We start from the raw sequence: 24,393 nt of genomic DNA, 5'->3' as shown, positions 1-24,393 counted from the left end.
CTAGCAGAGGCAGCAGATGACACAGGGGAAGGAGCAGTGGTGTGCCCGGCCAGAGGTGAACGGCCTTGGTTCCATTGAGTGGGGTGTTTAGCATTCATATGCCTGCGCATACTGGTGGTGGTTAAGCTGGTAGTGGTGGAACCCCTGCTGATCCTGGTGTGGCACAGGTTGCACACCACAGTCCGTCGGTCATCCGGTGTTTCTTTAAAGAACCTCCAGACTTCCGAAAATCTAGCTCTCGCCATGGGAGCTTCATTACGTGAAACATTTGGCGCTGATGCACCAGCTCTGGCCCTGCCTCTCCGTCTGGCCCCACCACTGCCTCTTCCAACCTGTTCTCGTCGAGGACTCTCCTCCGTCTCCGAAGCACTGTGTTCACCCAGCCTATCAACCCAGCTTGGGTCTGTCACCTCATCATCCTCCGATCCATCAGTCTGCTCCCCCCTCGGACTTCCTGCCCTGACAACAACTTCATCACTGTCTGACAACCGTGTCTCCTCATCGTCCGACACCTCTTTACACACTTCTTCCACTACGTCAACAATGTCATCATCACCCACAGACTGCGACCGGTGGAAAACCTGGGCATCGGAAAAGAGTTCAGCAGCAACCGGACAAGTGGTTTGTGATTCTGGGAAGGGTCCAGAAAACAGTTCCTTTAGAGTACGCCGGTTCAAATGCCAAATTTTCCTGGGAGGGGGCAGACTGGGGGGAAGGAGGCTGAGGTGGAGGTGCTGGAGGAGTGCTGATTTCGGGGACATGGGTGGACTGCGTGGAAGACTGACTGGTGGACAAATGGCCTCTGACGATGCTATCCTATTGCTATGGCTAGTTTCTAACCTACACTGACAGCACACAACTGGATTTTGTGCTGTGCCTGATGACTTTGAGTTATAAAAAAAATAAAAGTAAAAAAAAAAATCAGCAGACTGTGCCTAATTCAATCAAACCCCTAATAAATTGTCCCACTTAGGTGTTTGAGATGTGTGTGTCACTAAGAGCTAAACACAACATTTGCAAGTCTCCCTGCAAATTCCTCACAATATGGTACTAGCTGCACTACTAGTGCCAGCAAGGCCAGCCACAAGTAAATCAGCAAAATATATATATAACGCTATTGTAGGCCTAAGAGAGTCGGTTGGGTTCTTGTATTCTAATAGCACACAACAACTGGATTTTAAGTCACTTTAAGTTTTGAAAAAAAAAAAAAATTGTCAGAATGTGCCTAATTCAATCAAACCCCTAATAAATTGTCCCACTTAGGTGTTTGAGTTGGATATGTGTGTCACTAAGAGCTAAATAGAAAGTTCCCAAGTCTCCCTGCAAATTCCTCACAATATGGTACTAGCTGCACTACTAGTGCCAGCAAGCCCAGCCACAAGCAAACAAAAAAAAAATAAAATATAACGCTATTCTAGCCCTAACAAGGGCTGTTGGGTTCTTGTAGACTCACTCCTGCCTAACAGTAAGCTAATATAACATCCTAACGCTATCTCTGCAGCAGCAGCAGCTCTCTCCCTAACGGCATCCAGACAGAGAATGATGTGAGCAGCGCGGGCAGGGGCTAGTCTATTCAAGGGTCACCTGATCAGGCCAGCCAACCACTGCTATCGACGTGTAGGGGTACGACGTCATGTTGGGTGGAGTGCAGAGTCTCCTGGCTTGTGATTGGCTCTGTTTCTGGCCGCCAAAAATCAAAACGGCGGGAGATGGCATTTTCTCGAGCTGGCGAAGTATTCGTCCGAGCAATGAGCAGTTACGAGTACGCTAATGCTCGAACGAGTGTGTTCGCTCATCTCTAATCGCCATCTTCCAAGTGGCATAACATTTTAACCCTTTTTTTGGCTACAGAGCTGGTTGAGGGCTTGTTTTTTTGCGGGGCATGTTGTACTTTGCAACAGTATCATTCTGGAGTAGATATGTTTTTTTGATCACTTTTTATTGTATTTTTTTTTAGATTAAATAGGTAAAAATCATAATTTTTGGCGGGTTTTTAAAGTTTTTTTATGGCATTCACCGTACAGGTTTAATAATTATTTACTTTTATTTTACGGGTTGTTACGGACACAGTGATGCTACATATGTTGGGTTTGTGTTATGATTTAGACTTTTATTTCTCTTTATATTTTTGGGGCTTATGGGCATTTTTATTGATTTATTGATTTATTTTTTATTGAATAACTTTTTTTTAAAAACTTTTTTTATTAGTTCCACCAGGGGACATGAACAAGCAATCATCTGATTACTTGTTCATGCTAATACTCTTCAATACTGATGTATTGCAGGGTATTAGCTGTGTCAGCCTATGCATGTGCCATTAAGGGTGGTGGTACACGTAGTGAACCCGTTTTTAGGCCGGCAGCACACGTGGCATTTTCATCCCATTTTTAGGCTGTTTTTAAGCAGTCTGTTAACAAAATGCATGCGTTTTTTGAAAACGCATCCGTTTTTGAACGGTTTTACCAATTATCTTAATTAAAACAGGCCGAAAAGGCATGCGTTTTTTAATGGGCTGCTTAAAAACGGGCTCACCTTAGGCCAGCGAGACACGTGGGGCTTTGTCTGCGCTTGCAAACGCCTGCAATCTATGGAAACGCCTGCAATCGGGAACGAGCTGCCGGTGTTTTGCGTTAATTTAACGCGAAACACCGGTGGCTTGTTCCCAATCGCAGGCGTTTCCATAGAAAGGTCGATGCGATCGGGCCGAGGCCCGCCCCGGTGGGCGCGACTTTGTTTGCGTTTGCAAGCGCAGACAAAGCGCTACGTGTGGAGCCGGCCTAAGGGTGGTGACACACATGACGTTTTTAGACCGTTTTTGGGCCATTTTTTAGATCGTTTTCAGATTTTAAAAACGCTTGCGTTTTTGACCAGTTTGAATTAAGATAATTGGTCGAACCTGTCAAAAACACATAAAAAAAATAAAAACGGCCTGAAAACGCCATGTGTGTGTGTGTCACCACCCTGAGGGTGATGTCAGACGTGGCGCTTTGTCTGCGCTTGCAAACGCAGACAAAGCCACACCCACTGGGGTGCGACGCAACGCAACGTGTGAATGCGCCCTGTTTTTTGATACCTTGATCCCATGTTGAAGTAACATTGCGTTTCCATTGCGTTTGCTAAAACACAATGTTACTTTAACATGTGATTAAGGCTGAAGCCTTTTGAATGCGTCAAAAACGCATAAAAAAACGCAACGCATCGTGTGAATGCGCCCTCAGAGGCGACGTGTGACGGCACCCTAGGATTGCTTCTTCACTTGGTCATAGCAGGAGAATTCTGTGCGTTTTGTTTTGAACACACAACACAGACGCCACATGCAGCCTAAAGGCACGTTTACATGTGGTGTTAATGCATGGGTTTTCATATACAATACAACAGCTGAGGAGAGGAGATTTTCCTTATAACATGACTGTTTAAAAAACGCAAACGTTAACACAGTGTTAACGTTTATGTTAACACAACATTGACACATGCTTTAACATTGCGTTATGGTGTGCTCACACGTACCGCTATTTAAACAATACAGGACACTGTTTGCTGGTTCCCGAGCACATGTGTTTCCATAGAAATGCATACCTGAGAGGGCCGCGGCCTGCTCCCGTATCCTAGCGCTGCATTTGTAAACACAGAGCTAGTGGTACGTGCTTTTTGAGCAAAAAATGCTACTTTTTTTTAAACATCAACATCTGGATTTAGCATTTTTAAACCTCAATGTGGTGAACCTTGCTGGGTAATAAAAATGTTGCACACTTTTTGTGCAAATTTACCAATGTACAACAGAAAAACATAAAGATAAATGCAGTGCCAGTACTATAACCGTTAATACAATTCTGTAGCTGCAGTATGTCCAGCAGACAGGGGGTCCTTGCATCATATTTATGTGTAATGCAAGGACTACCGACCTGTGCAGTGTGTTTAGTCTGTGAGATCAGAGCAGCATATGGATCCATTTCCACGGCTGAACACGTCCTCCTGGCTCACTGTGCAATAAAACTTCTCTTTCTATTAAAGTTTAAACATGTCACCAAAGCGCCTATCTAGGTTTTACATAGCAAATTGCTGACAGACTCCCTTTAACACCTTCCTGACTGATCCGCTTAAAATCCTGCAAGTTGTTTAGTAACATCAGACCTGCACATCTAAGGCCCCTTCTACACTGGCGTTCTTCACGCGCGAGTTCTGCGCGTGCATTTGACGCGCAGAACTTGCATTGCACTCTGTCCCATTGTATTCAATGGGTCTTTCTTCATTTGCGTTGTTTTGCACGCGCGTGCTTGCGTTCGTTTGCACGCGCGTCAAAATCGCAGCATGCTCTATTTTTGCGATTCACGCGCATTTTTCACGCCCCATTCAAGTCTATGGGGACGTATCAAAAACGCAATGCGTTTTAAACGTTAGGGTTGCTAGGTGACCAGTATAACAGTATTTCCCCTGCTCGCGAACGATCAATTAATTAAAAAAACACAATGAAGAACAGTGAAGAATAGAATAAAAACAGTGAACACAGTGAACACAGGATCATTTAAGTGAAAAACACAGTGCAGAACACAGTGCAGAATAGATTACAGATGTTCGGCACATCTGCTTACTTGTCGGGAGATACGCGCGGAGCGGTGCGAACAAAATAGCATGTGAAGAACAATATATATGTGTGTAAAGAACACATTGCAGATGTTTCCATACATCTGCAATGTCTTCTTCACACATATATATTGTTCTTCACATGCTATTTTGGGCGCACCGTTCCGCGCGTATCTCCCGACAAGTAAGCAGATGTGCCGAACATCTGTAATCTATTCTGCACTGTGTTCTGCACTGTGTTTTTCACTTAAATGATCCTGTGTTCACTGTGTTCACTGTTTTTATTCTATTCTTCAATGTTCTTCACATCTGCTAACTTGTCGGGAGATAATATACGCGCGCGGAACAGTGAAGAAAAGATTGTAGATGTTTGCATACATCTGCTATCTTATCAGAAGACATTCTTTTTCAATTAAATAAAACATTTTATTCCCGAACCTTGGTCCCTTTGAAAAAGTCCCATTGACTTAAAAAAACGCGCGTGAAAAACGCACCGAAAACGCAAAAAAACGCGAACAAAAATGAAACAAAAACGCAGCAAAAACGTCAGTTTTTCACGCATTGCACCCTGACGTGAAACGCAACGCTAGTGTGGAAGAGGCCTAAGAGCTGCTGGGATGCAATGTCCTCTGGTTCCAGTGTACATCTCTGCCTATAATAATTACTTCCTCGTACCTGCATCAAAAACAAGTAGGGGGACTGCATGTAAAGTCATGTACAGGTAGATATGGATACTGCAAAGCCAGCAATACTGTACATGCTTATACAGCTCCACTGTTTTTATATATATATATATATATATATTTGTAATGTTTATGCCATTATTGTACATGGAAGACCAAATTTATGGTGAATAAAATCTATTTTCTTCCTTTGGCAATGATATCCGGACGATGCCTTTGTTTTGAGTTGCATAATAATTTTATTTTGTCAATTAATTGCGAATAAATATGATTCATATACAGGTCCTATTTTCTACAAGGAACAGAAATGGGCATGCCTTAGGGCTCCGTCTGTAATTGGTTGCCTTCCCCCAATCATTAACTTTAAAGGGAGAGTTGATGACCTGCATGACCTGTTGAAATGTCAGCGTAGACCACAAAACTTTATTCTTGGCATCTTCCTTTGCAGTCAAGCTGAGGAGCTGCATCTTTGTCAAGAAGCATGCCTAGATACACAGTGCATGTGCGAGGAGAATGGCTGTCAGTCCCATGTAAAGATCCCTCCAAGACAATTAGATGTCTGGGTAAGGAAGCATTGAGGAGGTACATAAAGAATAAGCCGGATAACGGTGGCTTTGAGACCCTGGAGAATGTGAAGTTTTACTTGCGGAGATGTAAAGGTTTGGGCTTACTGGACCTTGATGACAAAATAGAAGATGCATTAGAAGATAATGAGTTTGTGGAAGTTGGTGAGTTACTTTGTTATTTCATAATTTCCTATTTATAAGAAATTGCATTTTCATGTTTTTTACATTGAAATAATGATTATATTTTTATTTAAAACGAAATAAATTATATTTTAAATTGACATTTGGGCTTATGCTGTGTACAAGGACAATGTTTGGAGACAGATGTTGACCTGAAGGCACCTTATTTGCTGCAAGGAGCTGCTATGGTTTTAGGGGTGAATAACGGTCCACAGCTAGGATAAAAAAAACTATTTTGCTTATACACTTTCCATGAAAGTTTACTATTTGAAAGGGGCTCATTGATTTCTTAATACTCTTCCCTGCTCTAGTTATGGAGGGCGATGTGATGTCACCAGACTTTATACCATCTCAGCCTGAGGGGGTTCATTTGTATCCTTTATTGCAGAGAATTGTATAATTATAGCCTGAAGTGATGAAAACATGTGTTTACTTATCAAAGGTCGTTCTTCAATCTGATAGAATTCCAAATATTTGAATTGCATGGATCAACAAGTATGGACAACCTGGTGGCGCCCATGAAACTTGTAATTAAACAGACCAAGACAGATTGTGTTAAGGTGTAGATGCTTATCTTTTCCTGTGCATTTTGCTGTGGACGCCTGTTGGGGGGCATTGTTATGCTCGTATGCTATGATTTTGCATTATATATGATCTGCTGTATTCTACAGTAATTTGCTTTAATCTAAGTTCTTGGCACCTGTTAGTACCAGGATATTGAATATTTTGTATTCTTGAATGATAATAGCTAAGCATTTTTTTTCTAACTTTCATGTGGAAATGTAAGATAAAAAAAAATTGAAATTTTATAGTAGCCATTGGTACACTATAGTTCTTGAGCTAATATCCAGGCCCTACACCGATTATCTTTTTGGGCCTGGCATGAGGGCTTGGTGTCCATCCCCCACTGATTATATATTGAGAGGCCAGCAGTTAAAATTCTCATGTGTACCTTTTAAAATCTCCTAATTCTATTTTAGATTTGTACTGAAAAAAACAAAGAAGGCTAAGGATTTATGGATTATTAAATGGCAGATTATTTACTGAATTAATAAATTACTAATTACATTTTAAATAAATTGTGTCTTTTTTTTAATTTTGAACAACAAGTTGTCAGGTAAACTGATCCTATCTTGTCATTTCCTTAAATTATACATAGATATAGCAAATATAAAGAACCTGAACAGGTAAGTTTGTTACATCCTTCATGTTACAAATTGTGTAATATTTATGAGAATAAAAATGTAGCATTTATTAATTATAATGAAAGGTCAATTTACCTGTCCTAAGGATTTACGGTATGTCTACAAATCGCCTGTTATTCAGAACAGTACCATGATCACTGTAATATTCTTCTTCTGAGAGATGTACTATTAAACAAAAAATAACCTGTATTCAAATGATTTGAAAAGAGTCATGGGGTGGAGAAGAATCACATTGGTCTGTCCCCTCCTGGATTGAATAATGTACCACAGGACAAGTACATTATCGTAAAAGCCACCTTTATTAGTAAATTTTTGTAAATGAGATAAAAAGTAACTCTGACTGGAGCTCCAAAGTGTTCAATCATCCTTCCTTTTTTGGGGGGATATATCCCTGCTTTCACTGTGACGGGAAGGGCAACTTCTATCCACGATTTATATAGCACTCGAACCTCCGACAGGACTAGACCACTGTTCAGAACTCCCTTCGTGCGGTTTTCTTTCTTCAATCCAGCCACTGTCTCCAGCGGGTCGCTGGAAGAAAATATTCGCACGGATAGCATAGTATGTTCTTTAAAACAGGGTATTCTTTTTTGCGCATTAGTTTGCACATTTTTTAAACTACTATTGTGAGTATATTTTAAATAAAGGATACCTTAAAACTACTACAGGTCACTGTAGCTAAACAAAAAAATAAATATGGCGATTTTTGTGTTTTAATTTTTTAAAAATTATTTTTTTTTAATTATTATTTATTTTTCTTTTTGAAATTTCCTTCCCTTTCTGTAACTTGAGGTGATGCAGAATGTGCGGTAACAACCAGGCCCAGGGAGTTTTGTTTCTCCATATCAAGAGACTGCTATTTTCAATTATATATTAAAGAGACTGCCATAAAAGGTCACATCCTGGTAAATGGATTTAAATATTTCCCAGAATCCCCCAGTGGAGCGTCAATGGCTGTAAACCTCTACATGCCTGCAGTGGCAGCCTTTAATGTAGTCTTCTTATTTCCCTGATCCACATAAACTAGGAGATATTGAAAGTTCAATCATGTCTCACATATACCTTTATAAATGCTTTGTGCTCCTCTAATTAAATTGTAGTTAGAGTCTATGTCTCACTAATGGTTGTTTATATGGACTGCATGGATTTCATACTGCTTAAAAAATATAGAGTACAGGCAGTCACAACTGAGAACCCGTCAGGCAAATTAACCTCCTGAACTAAATAAATACTTTCATAAACTGCCATTAGAAAGCATTGCCTCTATCCCTTCATTGTCCCTCTATATGCCTGTAAACTTAAGCAATGAAGTCCTAAAGCTGTGTGCAAATGACCTGTGAAATGTCCAATGAGTCATTATCATATTCAAGCGGTCCAGCTTATTCATGAGTGGGCAGCACAGACACACCCCCAGTGCTTGACTGACAGTCTGTATAATGATGTGAGGTATAATGGTGTAATGGCTGTTACATGTACTTCCTGGTGCTGGCGCCCCCTGCAGCCTATGTGTGTATAGGAGAGATACAACAGCTCCAGGCAGCCATGTTATAGCAGAACATGTCAGGTACTTGTGTAGCTGATGTATGTGTCTCACACATGTGTATTAGGAGGATGCAGCACGTCAGCAGATAAATCAGACACTAGCAATTCGTTACTATACATGAGCAGGGGGAGGAAAGAGGAGGGGTAACAGGGGTGACATCACTGACCATGTGACCAGCCTCATTTACATAATAAAGAAAAGATTTTAGAATGATTAATGTATGAATTGACTAGATAAATGCTGGGATAGAATCCTTGTGAGCTGCACCAACAGGTAGTGGTGACAGGACAAGTGACACAGACCTGATGACAGGTGTCCTTTAAGAATAGCTTAAGTGTCCCTTACAGACAACCCCTAGATGCAAACAGACTTCTCTGGCCACTGTGACCTCTGATAAAGCTCTCTGGATGCTGGTAATTTACTGAACTTTAGCTCCAGGCTACAATGGTCAACATAAGAATTATCTAAGGTGTTTACAATGAAGCTTTATTGATAATCCTTGTTCCCACAGAAGCCAAAAATGTGGAAAATCCTATTTTCACAAGGGCGATACTTTGTCTGGACTTACACTTAGAAAATGTACCTCTTACACACAAATTCATCATAAGAACAAACTTTCAGAACCATCTTGTATGTAACCTAAGAACTTACTGTACATCTCTGCTAAATTTACCAGCCTTAATGCATTTTTCAATAAGCCTCTTTTAATAATCATTTGATTTGGCAGTTCCTAAAATACAGGTTTTTATTTTTTTTTTTTAATTTATACTATACTTTTATCTGTGGGCCAGGCTTTTTCTATGTAAATGTTTTAACACTAAAAGTCTTTCTGTACAGTATATTGAAGTAGATGGAGAAAGTCTGACAACAGAGGATTTGCTGAACCTAGGAAAAGGACTCTTCAAAATAAAGGTAAATATCCTATTTATGTTTTGTAGCTACCAATGATCATTTGGGGCAACTCTATAATTGTTGATACAAAATAGGATTTAAAAAAAACTTCAACCAAAAAATAAAAATGGATGAAAAAAATGGTTTGTTACAAATAAAAATTGGCAATACATTCTCTATAACTAAGCATTGTGTGTGAAAACCAAATAATGAAATACATGCTTTTGTTTGTTTGCAAGCTTACCGCAGAGGCTGAACAAAGAGTACAGCAGTCCAGACTTCTCATAGAAAGCATTGTAGCAGAGAAGAAAGGTACCTAGATGTTTCTTATGATTAAAGGAGCAGTTGTGGCATTTATTGCGGTGCCTTCTCTCATGTGTTTAGTTTACTATTTATTTCAGTTGTATATGGAATCACTACAGGATTTGGGAAGTTTGCTCGCACTGTTATCCCTGTTGGCCAGCTGAAGTAAGTAAAATATGACATAATGATGGAATTTCTCTTTGGTATGTGCTGTTGTCCTTAGGGTACACACTTTTACTGTTAAGTTATATCTCAATTTTGTATGAAGCTATAACAGTGGCTAGCAAATCTTTGCAACACAAAAATGATTTGGAAAGAAACTCTGATTTATGGATCAGCCTCTAAATGTAAGTTCAGTGTGTAGGACAGAAACATTTCTTGATATATATGCAAAACCTATTGGCTATCATAGGTATATATAGATAGATGTATATAGATATATACCAAAAGAGTAGCTAGATTTTAAAATCTGTACCATATGGAAAAAACGGCACTGTTTGCCTGAAATTATGTATATAAGAGAAACCAACAAATGCCTAGTTTATGAATTTAAGGGTCCTTTACAGAAGATCAGGATTGCACTGAAAAAAGAACTATCATCAAATGCCTTATACGTACATATACGCTGCTCAAAAAAATAAATGGAGCACTAAAATACCACATCCTAGATCTCAATGAAATAAATATTTCAGTTGCAATTCTTTATTCATTACATAGTTCAATACGTTGAGAACTATAAAAATGATCAATGAAAATAAAAAATATTCCCGCTTTATTTCATATACAGTCGGTCCCCTACTTAAGAACACCCGACTTACAGACGACCCTCAGTTACAAACGGCCCTCTGGATGTTTGTAATTATATGTACTTTTAGCCTTAGGCTACAATAAACAGCTGTAACAGTTATCACAGGTGTCTGTAATGAAGCTTTATTGTTAATCCTGGCTCTTATGACAATCCAACATATTTAAAATCTAATTGTCACAGAGACCAAAAAAATTTTGGTTAGGGTTTCAATTATAAAATATACAGTTCCGATTTACATACAAATTCAACTTAAGACCAAAGCTACAGAACCTATCTTGTACATAACTGCCTTTAATCTAATGTATTATAATTTAGATAAATAATAAAAACATTTGCTAAAATCCCCCACATTTGGTATTGCTGCATTCGTACCGCCCAGATCTATAAATATAACCTTATTTAACCAGTTCAGTGAGCGCCGTTAAAAAAATCCTCAACAAATTGCAAAAAATTGTTATGGTATGTTTTTGTCACATGGCTTTACAAAAAGTGATGATGTATGTATATAAATTAGACATCTTCCAAATAGTACTGGAATTGCAGAATTAAGATAGTAACTAAACAGCGCAAAATTTTGAATCAAATAATACACGCCAGTGTTTATTTTTTCCCATCCTCTGCCTAAAGCGTTAATAAAATGCAATTAATAAATTATAGGCATCCCAAATGAAATGTTCTGCGCAAAAGCCCAGAATGAACGACATACATGGAAAATTTAAAAAAACTATGGCGTTTACAATCCTATGTGAAAAAAAGGCCATTAGGGATTTTTAAGTGTTTTCTTTTTTTTTTTTTTTTTTTTTTGAGCAGTGTACTTTATTGAATAAAAATACAATATAGAAATTCTACATACGAAGCTGTTTCTGACACTGATTGTGGGCGTTAACCATGTAAATATTCCTGCTTCCCAGTACACAGCATAGAATATGTTTGGCCTGGTCGTTAAGGGGTTAAATTATAGTAAGTTTTACAACACAGTAGTACAGTTATTACATACTCAATGTTGACTCACTCATCTATAGACTATAATAATAAAGTAATTGCAGCAGGAAAAAGTGTGGTATACATGCAAAAATTAATATAGAAATGATAATAAATATACCATCAAAGAGTAAGTGCCACCAGAAAATAAACATAGGTATGCGCCCCTACAATATATACTATACATATATCTATAGACACCACCCAGTTACAAAAAAATAAATAACGAAATCATAAGGAAAATATGCATGAATATAGAAAACACCCTCCTATAAGTACAAATGTTTAGGCACCTCTGGGGTCAATGTTCCACAATTCAGAGTGGCAGAAGAGTTAAATAACTAAGGTGCCATAGAATAAAGTCATTTAAAAAATGGAGACAAGAGGTAACCTGAAATAGTTAAGCAGCAGAACTATGTACAATATACCCCAGGACATAATGGCAGATGTCTACCACAGGTCTACCATATTTTTAGGTATGTCAACTTTTAACTAAGTAAAATTGTACTAAAATTTTTATCAGTGATATTCCGCTAAATTTAGAGAGAAATAACATAATTTCAAACTGAATTATGAAATGTTGGCAGGTCTCAATACATACGTTATATTGTTTCTTGCTACCTAGGGATCTTCAAGTCAACCTTGTTCGTTCTCATTCGGCAGGTAATGTTTTACTCATAATGTTATTGTAACTTTTGACTTAATGTCATTTTTAATGTAATGTTGAGAATAATGGTTTTGATATATTGCCAGGTGTTGGAAAACCACTAAGTCCTGACCGTACCCGTATGCTTTTGGCTCTGAGGATCAATGTCCTAGCGAAAGGCTATAGTGGTATATCACTTGAGACTCTGCAACAAGTTATTGAAGCTTTTAATGGTAAGCCTGGAGCCTTGTGACAAAGTCAACACTTTCTACTACAGATTAACCGCTAATGTTTTTCTTTAAAAAAAAAAAAGTGTCATTTATTGTATGCAGGGCCGGCACCAGCACTAGGGGCCCAGAGTTTCTGGTGGGGGCCTACATAAGGCTGTACATAAGCGATCTATGGGGGTGAGGGGGGCTGCAGCTAATGAATCCATAGGGTGTCAGGGGAGCTTATATAAAATAACTATGAGGGGACTGTTTGGTATGATAAACTAGTAAATATTTTAGGGAACAGAAGATTGTTTTTAGGTTTTGAATTTTTAATGCCGCCACATAAGTTCACTGCAAAGGGGCCTACTGAAACCTGGAGTCGACCCTGATTGTATGCAACCAATCTACCCCCGATATAGAGTAATTAAGGTGCATGTTTCACATCCTTTAAAGTAAAATGGGTTTTACTTTTTTGATTTGGTTTTCTTTTCTAGCATGTTGCTTGCCGTACATCCCTGAAAAAGGCACAGTTGGAGCCAGTGGAGATCTTGCCCCTTTATCTCATCTTGCTTTGGGCTTAATTGGAGAAGGAAAGATGTGGTCACCCAAAAGTGGTTGGGCTGATGCTAAATATGTAAGACCTAATCCTATGACATACAGTCATCTTGAGCCTTATTTACCAAAGTCACTGTGATAAAAAGACAAAAAATGTAGCATAAAAGGACATGTGGAATATTATTATTTTAATTGTAGCATGTAAAAAAATTATGAAAATGTAATCTAGTAACTACATTTTTTTCTATGTAGGTTCTTGAGGCTCATGGATTAAGGCCAGTATCTCTGAAACCAAAAGAGGTAATTTAAGTTTTTAACATTTAATAACATGCACAGTTCTTCTAAATAACCCATTTTGTGAAGCAGAAAATATTAAATGTATGCCATCCCTTTATTTGCAGGGCTTAGCTCTCATCAATGGCACCCAGATGATCACATCTCTAGGCTGTGAGGCAGTGGAGAGAGCCAATGCAATCGCCAAACAAGCAGATATTGTTGCTTCTCTCACATTGGAAGTTCTTAAGGGGACAACAAAGGCTTTTGATTCTGGTTAGTCATTATTGTGCTACTGATCTGAAATATCAGTAGGATGCAGGCCAACGCATTAATGAACTATGTTTTCTTTCAGACATTCACAGACTAAGGCCTCACCCAGGACAGGTGGAAGTAGCTTTTCGGTTTAGATCACTACTCGATTCAGATCACCACCCTTCAGAAATAGCTGGTACTTTAAAATGGCTTTTGTCCAAGTGATATGTAAGAGGATTAGATAGGCTAGATCTATGCAAATAATAGAAAATCTATAATACATACAGACATTGTGAGAAATACATGCATTTTATAGAGAGGAGATGACATCTGCATAAATATTCCCAACCAAACAATGCCTACGGCATCTCATTTGCTATGTCGGCTTGCCTTCTTCCTATAGTGCTATCTCTTCATTAGATCGATAAAGCACATGTACTTTGTAGACCACATGATGTATGAGAAAAGTTTATTCATTAGAATTGCAATTCTGTACATGCTCTTACCCAGTTATTAGCCATTACAATTTTGCTTCATGCAAAGTTGTGCAGATCCTCAACATTGCCGTTTTTTATCTGCTTCCAGTCGGTTATTCACAATTTGTATAATATAACATTGATTTTTTTCAAAAGGGGCAAAACTTATCACATGAATAGTTTTATGACTGATGTCACAAAATGTATAAAACATGTCAACATTCCTTGCTTTTACTTTTAGAAAGTCACCGATTTTGTGACCGGGTTCAAGATGCTTATACACTACGTTGCTGCCCACAGGTAACAAAATTCATAATATAAGTCAATGCAATAACCTCTAATAAGGTCAGCTTTGTGTGCCAATGCCCGGAGAGGGTCAAAACACAGAAGATGTGAAAAACTGCACAATTTCTACATTTTCTAAGATGTGTTGATGACAGGATACATGAAATTCATATCTGCTGCATGGAAAATTGGGGGCTTACAACCAGGAGAGCAGACATGTGGACTTGTAGTTTTGAAATGAAAAATATTAACATGATTAGAAACTACAACTACCTACCTTCTAGAAAACCCTTTCTCTGAATTTGTTTATATGTGTTTGGTTTATGTGTTTTTTCCCATATAATTACAAATGTTGTGTTTCTAGGTTCATGGTGTGGTGAATGATACAATTGAGTTTGTGAAAAACATCATTTCAACAGAAATCAACAGTGCAACAGACAACCCTGTATCCTTTCGTACTATATATTTTGGAGGTTTAGGCTTCATGCAAATGAGCATAGAAATGTGTGACGTGAGTTACTTGCACAAACTGCAGCTAACGCAAAGCCCCACAGACTTATATTCTGTTGGTGTCGACCGGCCTCACCACAGATTATAGGGCAGGACTTATTCCTGTCCGATTTAGCAGCACAACCGGTCATTTCCTATGAACATTGACGTGATGCTCGCCCACCATTATCACCCAGGCCACCCGCAACTCCACGCAACCTGCCTGCAATTCTTGTTTTGGCCTGCATACTGAAGTCATGTGCATGATGCCTAACTCCTATATTTTCATGTACTGCCATTTTCTTAGATATAAAAAATAATAATTAACACCTTAACCCCTTAACCACCAGGTCCTTTTTTGTTTACATTTTTCCCTCCCCACCTTCAAAAATGTATAATTTTTTACATTTTATTTAGCAAAAAGCTGTGTGATGGCTTGTTTTCTGCATAACAAATCTCACTTCATAGCAATGGTATTGAATATCAGATGCTGTGTACTGGGAATCGGGGAAAATATCGGAATGCAGTGATATCGGTGAAAAACGCATTTGGGCTTGGTTTTTACAGCTTTCACTGTGCGCCCCAAATGACACGTCATCTTTATTCTTTCGGTTCGTATGATCACGGGGATATAAAATTTATATACCGTATACACTCGAGTATAAGCCGAGGTACCTAATTTCAACACAAAAAACTGGAAAAAAGACTCAAGTCTTTCCCCCTATCCTGCCCCCAGTATACAGCCAGACAGCACATGCGCCCCACTATACAGCCAGCCAGTGCATGCCCCCGAGTATACAGCCAGCCCCTGTCCCCCAGTATACAGCCTGCCAGCCCCTGTCCCCCAGTATACAGCCTGCCAGCCCCTGTCCCCCAGTATACAGCCTGCTAGCCCCTGCCCCCCTAGGCTGTATACCAGGAGACAGCTCCTGTCCCCTAGTATACAGCGCCTGCAAGGCCCTGTCCCCCAGTATACAGCCCCTGCCCCCCAGTATACAGCTCCTGCCAGCCCCTCCCCCAGTACACAGCCCCCTCTGGGAGGTCCTCTTCTGTCCAAAAAATACACCGGCTACCTCTCTCCGTGTGGTGCCGTCGCTCGAGCTGTGACGTCAGCGGCTCGCTGACCTTCTAGTGTGTGCGCCGCCTTCGGCACACACTGTGATGTCAGCGAGCCGCTGGCGTCACAGTCCGAGCGACAGCACAGCACGGAGAGAGGGAGCCGGAACATCGTTGGACAGAAGAGGACCTCCCAGGGTGGCGTGGGAAGGTGAGTACACACATATGTGTGAGAGTTAGGGTTTTTCAGCACACTTTTTGTGCTGAAAAACTCAGAATATATATATGGTTGGTTATATTGTGTTTTAATTCATTTTAAATATTAAAACCTTCTGTACAAAAATGAATTCTTCATTTTTCCATCTTCTGGCACTAATAACTTTTTCAAACTTCTATGTACGGAGCTGTGTGAGGTGTCATTTTTTGCGAGTCAAAATGAAATTTCCACTGCTACCATATTGAGGATTGTGTGGCCTTTTGAACACTTTTAATTGCACTGCTTTATATGTTGGAAAATGGTGAAAAAGTGGTGTTTTGGACTTTTGGGCGCTATTGGAATAACCATTTATTATATTTTGATACATGGGACATTTTGGGATGTGGCGACACCTAACATGTTTATGATTTTTACTGTTTATTTTTATATCAGTTAGGGAAAGTGGGATGATTAGAATTTTTTTATATTTTTCAGACCCCCCCCCCCCCCAAGGGTAGTTTAACCCTAAATTGTCTGATTGATTTTACTGTACGGCAGTATATGCAGATTTTAATGATCATGTATTACAATGTGCTACAGCACTGTTTCGACCTAGTTGGGTTCCTTCAGTAGCGTAGGGTTTGGCTGAGTGACAGGCTTTTGACTAGGGTCAGGAAGTAAGAGTTCTCCTTGTGGAGAGTTTGCCAATTAAGGACGCTTTATAGGATTTTACTTACTGGCCCTAATCAATAGCCTCTCATTCAGCCAAACCAGTTCCCTACACTGTACTAAAGTGTAAATCTGTTCCTTCTGATATAGATTATGTACTGGTTTGGCTTAATCACATCATGTTATTTGACTTCTTGTAAGTCATGTTAAGTGTAACTATTTGTAACTGCATAGCATAATTTATCTTGCCAATATTTTCTGATTATATGATACTTTAGCTATATTTATTGTTTTTATAGCCCTCTAGCCATAAAAAGCATTTCAAATCCCAGACAACCCCTTAAAGGATCTTGTGACTACTGTGGCCAATTATCGTCCTCAGCAGTCACATGAGCATGACTGTGGACATTACATTACTGTCTTTGCTTATATGACTGATGGTACATTTAGGACAGTAAACGCTGAACCACTCTGATGAAATGGGGGAACAAAGAGTGAACATTGCTTTTTTCATATAACTGCACCAAAATCTCATGGGAATTTTCTGGCTAAGCTTTGAAAATGTAAATATATGTTGCGGACACAAGCAGCCTAACAGACTGTGCCCTTTCAGAGCTGGATTCTATATCTTTACTTGAGACGGATCGTGAACATTATTGCTCCTGGCTATACATACACTCACATGCTCAATTCTCTACCCCAGTATAAGAGGATAGGGGAATAATCTATAAATAATTGCTCACAATTTAAAAGTATGCAAAAAAAAAAATGTAAAACATGTCAAGGTTAATTAATGAATTAATGTACATTTTTTTTGTTTGTTTTTATTCATTTCGACTGTTTTAATGTTTTTTCCCCATACTCTCACTCATTACCATACAAGTAATTTATTTTTATACTTTAAGTGTTTATTTCTGCTTTGGCGCTGTGTCCCTGCTCACAGACATCCATGGCTTGGCCAAAAGATCTAGGGCCCATGTCCTAAGGACTCAGACTAATCCTATTAAAATCTTTAAGTGTAACCAACTGTTGATAAAAAATGCATAAGTGCTAAATATCACATACAATAATAGGAATCACCTTTGCAAAGAATATAGCTTCAACAGAGTGAACGTTTCCATAATTCTGAGGAATAAAGGGACAATAGAGTGAATGTGCCAACTGTCTCATAAAAGTGAAATCAAAATATAGCCCATATACCCAACTACGGTAATTAGAAAGCAAGATCTATACATGTAGAAGTACATAGTGGTGAACAAGTGATAGTGCTAACTAGCTTATTATCAAGAAGGGGCACATTACACTGTCCATTACCCATACCCTGCATGTGTCGCGTCCCTACTCAGGTCCGACAGAGTTCACCTTCTTCATGTAAGTGCATTGTCTTTCGACACAACTTGAAAGTTAAATCCCGCGCTCAGACCGAATCGGTCGGATCGTCCGCCGGCATGCCCTGGAATTTCTGTTGCATGACAGCCAACGCAGCTGCGCCAAAATCCAATTGTGTGGACACAATCCCAGCGCATACACCTGTTAAATGCCTGTTAAAGCTGTAAAATACGTATAGAGATAATATAGCAGATCATTGGTTTGATTTTAAACCAATAATTTAAGGCTATAACTGGTTTTAAGATAATATGAATAAAACCTTGCAAACCTTAACCACGTTTTTAAGATGGTGTTTGCAGAAAGAGGGGAAACCATTTCAGGGGGAAACTTTCATGGTGAATATCCTGCAAAGGTACAATAGATTTTTTTTTTCTTACACATTTTTCAGTAGTTGAGCAAATTTTGTATCTCGATCTCATAGTTCTTGAATGTTTTTTCAGGCATTGGATTATCTTGCCATTGGGGTCCATGAACTTGCGTCAATTAGTGAGAGAAGGATTGAAAGACTTTGTAATCCCTCTCTCAGTGAACTACCAGCATTTTTAGTCACTGAGGGGGGGTTAAACTCGGGCTTTATGATCGCCCATTGTACAGCTGCTGCCCTTGGTAAGAACTTTATTCATTACAAACCCAATGTATGTTCACTGTAACCCTTTATTTAAAATAACATTAAATCTCATATGTAAATTTTTTTTTTTTTTCACCTTTCAGTTTCTGAAAATAAAGCTTTGTGCCACCCGTCCTCAGTGGACTCCCTCTCCACAAGTGCCGCCACTGAAGACCATGTATCTATGGGAGGCTGGGCAGCAAGAAAAGCTCTGAGAGTAATTGAAAATGTGGAACATGGTAAGATCTAAACTAGAACACACATTATAGGCTACATGCACACAACCATGCATTTGCCCGGGCTGGTCCGCAGGTTGCTGACACATGATACTGGCATAAGGAAAATCCTGTCAAAATATAATATAACATGTTTGATAAAAAAAAAACCAAAATACATGAAAAATATAGTAAGACAGAAGCCTTAACAGGAAACCAAGAATCTCTAATGACCACATACATTCCTAAATTGTGTTATTTTAAATGGTTTGTCTTCAGGATAGGAGGTAACAAAGTGATCATGAGGGTTTGACAACTGGAACCCTCACAGATTGTGACCACTTCTCACGTTGGGAGTATCAGAAATTACCTGTGAATAAGGAAATGAAGTAGCATGAACAAGCATGCTTCATAAGGTGTTATGTGTTAGGAGACAGATGGTTTTGGCCAGTTGTATCTAGATTACACTGTCTAGTCTAGGATTGCACTTTCTACTATTTGTCTTAGATTACATCATATGTTTGCACATTATTTGGAGAATAATGCCATGAAAATTAACCCACCCAAAATAAATACTTTAAGGATATCTACCATTTTTTTTATGCATTATGAACCAAACATACCTTGAGAATGCTGTAGATACACTGATCTTGTTTAAAAGATACTGTATATTGTTTAATCCCTGAAATGAGAGGATTTTCTGAAAAAAATTATTATACAATTATGATAATGAGGCTCTGTCGCTTCTGTGGCTGGCCTGGCACTTCTCCTCTTACCCTAATTAAGCACTGCTTCAGAGAATGATGAAATCACTGTGTTGTCCTTAACAGGCAGAAGTAATCAATCGGTGCACCATTCCCCAGCTGCTGTGTATAAGTCATCCAGCGAAGGTTGATTAGTTCTGTCTGGACAGTTCAGGAAGCTTGTGTAATGTGTTTATGAATGGCAGACTGCATGCAATCCAGCTTTTCCAAGGTTCAGATTTTTTTTTTTAGTAAAAACACTTGGATCATGGATTAAACAAGAAATGTTTCTGCATCAGTGTAGCTACAGTATTCTCTGCATCCCTTGGCACTTCATGTCATGTGACAAGGGTGATGTCATCTAAGGTCCTGTTAGATTTACACAGTCTACCCCATGTGTGTATCTGGTCACATGAAATCACAGCATGCTTCCAAGGATGATGAAGAGGATTAGTAGTCTATAGAGTCATGCTGATGTCATGTGATCCGATACATACATGGGGGTAGATGTTGCAAACATAACTGGCTAAGGGGCCTTAGATGTTATCATCCTGGTCACATTACATGTTGAGAAGAGGCATGGTACATACCCCCTTTGATGTAAGGCATGTAAGGGAAACAATTTTTAGCTAAAAGAAAGCTGTCAGTTAGTTAATAGGGCTCCATGGGAACCTGTCACTAGCTGTATTTGTGAAAATGCAGTGACAGGTTCTCTTTAAGCCTCATTCTTTTATTATCACCACATCCATTTCAGGTAAAAGTATCTAAAATGTGGTGTAATGCACAAATTGACCGATTTCTGTTGGAAACTAAAAAATAATTCATACCGTATATACTTGTATAAGCCGAGTTTTTCAGCATAAAAAATGTGCTTAAAAACGTCCCCTCGGCTTATACACGAGTCAATAGTGTAAAAAATAATTAAAAATGGACTAAAAAAAAATAAACTTATTTACTCACCCTCCGATGGCCCCGATGCCCAGCGCTGCTCCCACGATGTCATTGCGGCTCCTCTTCTGGCTTCCTGGCTCCTCCTCATGCTTCCGCGCCGTCTTCTGTCTTCTTTAACATCGTGCTGCGCGCCGCCATTGTTCTTCTCCCGTGCGGCGCCTAGTATGACGTCAGCAGCGGCGCGTCATACTAGGCGCAGCACGGGAGAGAACAGTGGCGGCGCCCAACACGATGTTGAAGAAGACAGAAGATGGCGCGGAAGCAAGAAGAGGAGCCGGGAAGCCAGAAGAGGAGCCGCGATGACATCGTGGGAGCAGCGCTGCGCATCGGGGCCACCGGAGAGTGAGTAAATAAGTTTTGTTTTTTTTTAAAATTCTGGGCTGATTGTATACTACTGGGGGCACGCTGTATACTACTGGGGGGCACTCTGTATACTACTGGGGGGCACTCTGTATACTACTGGGGGGCACTCTGTATACTACTGGGGGGCACGCTGTATACTACTGGGTGGCACGCTGTATACTACTGGGGGGCAGGCTGGGGTGGCTGTATACTACTGAGGGCAGGCTGGGGTGGCTGTATACTACTGGGGGCAGTGTGAACATATGTTAATTAATATTTTTATTTTTAGTGCTGGCTATTGAGCTTCTTGCCGCCTGCCAGGGCATTGAATTTCTACGCCCTCTTAGAACCACAACTCCATTGGAGAAAGTATATGACCTTGTTCGTTCTGTTGTTAGGTAAAAACAAACAGTATCTTGCAGTCAGTGTTTTGAAAGGCCTGCATGTTATAGTGGTTAATCATCAATAAATGTTCCTAATTGTCATTTTGTAGGCCTTGGATGAAGGATCGTTTTATGGCCCCAGACATTGAGGCAGTTCATAGATTGCTTGTTGACCAAAAGGCAAGAAGGATTTTTTTAATATTCCATTTATGCACGATAATGTTTTTTTTGTTTATTGTTATTTGTATATCCATTATCTATTGAAACATAAGAGTAACCGAATAGTAGGAACTATACATATTGTATATCCCTGAATGTTAGAAAAAAATAATACAGTAAATAACTTTGTTGCCTTTTTCACTACTCCTTTATACAAAGTATAAGAATTCTTATGGTAAATGGCAATTTCATTTTTGTTGCTGGGCTCAAATGAGGTCTGTGGGGGACCCATGGGGTAACTGTAAAGGTCCTTAAATAATATTTTACAAAGAAGGAAATGAACATTGCTGTCTCAATAACCGTATCATACAGTACCACATAGTGCTGCCATATTTCCTTCCCTACTGCTGCCATATAAAGATACCACAATTGCTTTACTGTGCCAAAATAAGAAATAAAATAATACATTACTTAAAGGGGTATTCCAGGAATCAGCATAATTCATATACAAATGGGTTCTTAACAACTAATTACATATTAGCTTATATTGTAATTAAAATGTTGCTCCCCTTAGCAGAAAAATGCTGCACACATACACTATGATGAAGAATTAAAATGCTACAGGCCCTTTAATCAGTCCAATAATTTCCTCCGCACGGAGAAGACACAGGACACAAGATGGCCCCTGTTCATGCCTGGGCAGGTCATGTGATCACCACTATGTTTGGCAGTAGTCGGTTGGTTGCAGTGCATCCAGTATGGTCAATGTATTGGTGATGGCAGTTACATATCATTACTATGGTAATAGAGCAAGAAAACCTGTTAGATCATCACTGGGAGCTGAGCCTGAGAGGTAGGAGGAGTTACTGAGAACTAAAGGATCATGGGACTTTTAGTTTCCAGTGGCAGCCATCTTGGTGATAACTCTGCATACTTTAGAGAGGCCATAAATTTTATCAAACCATAAAATCAAACTATTTGAGCTCCATTTTGTGACTAATGACATTTAGTTTTGTTGCATTCATTTATTTATAGTATCATGGGTTTTTGTATCAGATGTTCATATTCCCGGAATACACCTTTAATAATACCAGAGTAGGTCATCACTGAAAGGGGGAGTAGAGAGTATAAATATAAAATGTAACTTTTAATAGGTATGTATTAAAATAAATAAACAAATGTGGTTGAAGGGTAAGACACCCTACACTTTAGTGTGTGTGGTTTTTTAAAAAAAACTTTAAGTCTGGCCCTAAAATTTGGCACTCGTCTAGGCTGTTGGCTGTCCGATAATGTTACAAGACCGCCACCCCTCTTAAAGATATCAGATAGTATTGTTAAGATTATCGATTACAAGCCCCAGGCGTAGAGATACCTCCTGCTCTGAGGTCAAAGAGGATATAGTGGAGGCTGTCTGCTTATATCATGTTGGACAGGGATCCACTAGTGAGCCAACTGGAGCCTCAATGGGCTATTCCTAGCTGCTAAATGATTCCTGCAGATTAGTACCCTAGTCCCTAAGCTAGCACTCCATAGATATTAAGATCCAACGCGTTTCCCGACAATATTCATCAGGGATCCGATATTATTGTCTATAAGGTTATAAACACATATTGATGAGTACACATTCAAACAGCGTGTTCCCGCATTGATGGCCGCTTCAATCACATTTGTTTATTTATTTTAATACATACCTATTAAAAGTTATATTTTATATTTATACTCTCTACTCCCCCTTTTCGTGTTGAACTATTAAACTAGAGAGGTTTACAATCCCATATTCTTACACAGTGAATATAATACCAGGGTAGGCCCAGTTTAGAACATGTTAGGTGGAAGGTGTATTAGGCCCCTAGGTGGTAATGGCTTTGTTATATAATAAGTAGGTTTTTGTGACAGTCAAATGCTGTTAGATTTGTTGTCTTCTTCCTTTTTACTTTATTGCGAGCATCTATTTGTGCTATTGTGTGGACATACTTAGAAAACTGCAAAAATTGAGAAGCTGAGTCAATGATTAATATGCTGTACACACTACACCGAATCAAACCTTGCGTGTAATATATGGGCAAAGGTCCTCGAACGAAGTAGCTAAGTATATATTTGTTTAAACAAGAAGTGAAGCCTCTACATCATTTGCTTATCTTTCCTTTTTGACCCATGGTAAAATGAATGGTGGGAAAACATCATATGGCTTTCGTAAGTGGAGTGTGTAACATTCTAACACTTATGTGGTGCAGATCTGTGACCTACATGAACTCTATTGTAAAATTATGAATTCCTGATAAATACAAATGTCATAACTGATCATATTACAACTTACTCTAGGTCGTGTGAAGCTATTGAACAACAAGAACCAAGTAAAAGCTGGGGTCAATAATGCATAGGTGTTATATATTCAAGCCACAATGCTTCCATGTGTGACATGTAGCAAATATTCTCAGGGTATTTTATAACTACAATTTCCAGACAGACCCAGACCCTCTGGTCCCGTTTTTCTGGCTGTCTATAGCAAAAGTTGGCAGGTCATAACTTGTATACAAGTGTTATGCCTACAGGCAACACTGTGGCTAAGGCCTCTGCTCGGGGTACAGAGTGGATCATGTATGATGCACTGGTTTGGGTGTTGTACTTTGTGTGTTATTTATATACGAATCATGTACATTTTATTTTTAGAAGAAGTTCATGAAAATTTTTAGGAAAATAAAATGACCTCATATTTAAATTGGCAGTGGCTTCTCCTGAAGGGGATCCCCC

General features: G+C 39.2%; 1 protein-coding gene across 1 annotated transcript in view; it reads left to right on the top strand.

Moving 5' to 3' along the window:
• Positions 1–24,393, top strand: part of HAL (histidine ammonia-lyase) — a 32,308-nt gene that overhangs the window by 6,379 nt on the left and 1,536 nt on the right. Inside the window, exons 2-20 of the mRNA XM_072146606.1 lie at positions 5,713–5,992; positions 6,322–6,382; positions 7,170–7,197; positions 9,596–9,670; positions 9,889–9,961; positions 10,051–10,117; positions 12,367–12,404; positions 12,495–12,620; positions 13,094–13,233; positions 13,407–13,454; positions 13,556–13,703; positions 13,783–13,878; positions 14,400–14,458; positions 14,808–14,888; positions 18,529–18,594; positions 18,683–18,848; positions 18,954–19,088; positions 21,390–21,498; positions 21,594–21,663. Coding sequence (XP_072002707.1) covers positions 5,746–5,992; positions 6,322–6,382; positions 7,170–7,197; positions 9,596–9,670; positions 9,889–9,961; positions 10,051–10,117; positions 12,367–12,404; positions 12,495–12,620; positions 13,094–13,233; positions 13,407–13,454; positions 13,556–13,703; positions 13,783–13,878; positions 14,400–14,458; positions 14,808–14,888; positions 18,529–18,594; positions 18,683–18,848; positions 18,954–19,088; positions 21,390–21,498; positions 21,594–21,663 — 1,833 coding nt within the window. The 5' untranslated portion in view covers positions 5,713–5,745. The remainder of the gene's footprint in view (positions 1–5,712; positions 5,993–6,321; positions 6,383–7,169; positions 7,198–9,595; positions 9,671–9,888; positions 9,962–10,050; positions 10,118–12,366; positions 12,405–12,494; positions 12,621–13,093; positions 13,234–13,406; positions 13,455–13,555; positions 13,704–13,782; positions 13,879–14,399; positions 14,459–14,807; positions 14,889–18,528; positions 18,595–18,682; positions 18,849–18,953; positions 19,089–21,389; positions 21,499–21,593; positions 21,664–24,393) is intronic.

Source organism: Engystomops pustulosus, chromosome 4, assembly GCF_040894005.1.
Source record: "Engystomops pustulosus chromosome 4, aEngPut4.maternal, whole genome shotgun sequence".
NCBI lineage: Eukaryota > Metazoa > Chordata > Amphibia > Anura > Leptodactylidae > Engystomops > Engystomops pustulosus.
Note: the sequence above shows the minus strand (reverse complement) of the source record. Positions and strands in the feature narration are given on the sequence as shown.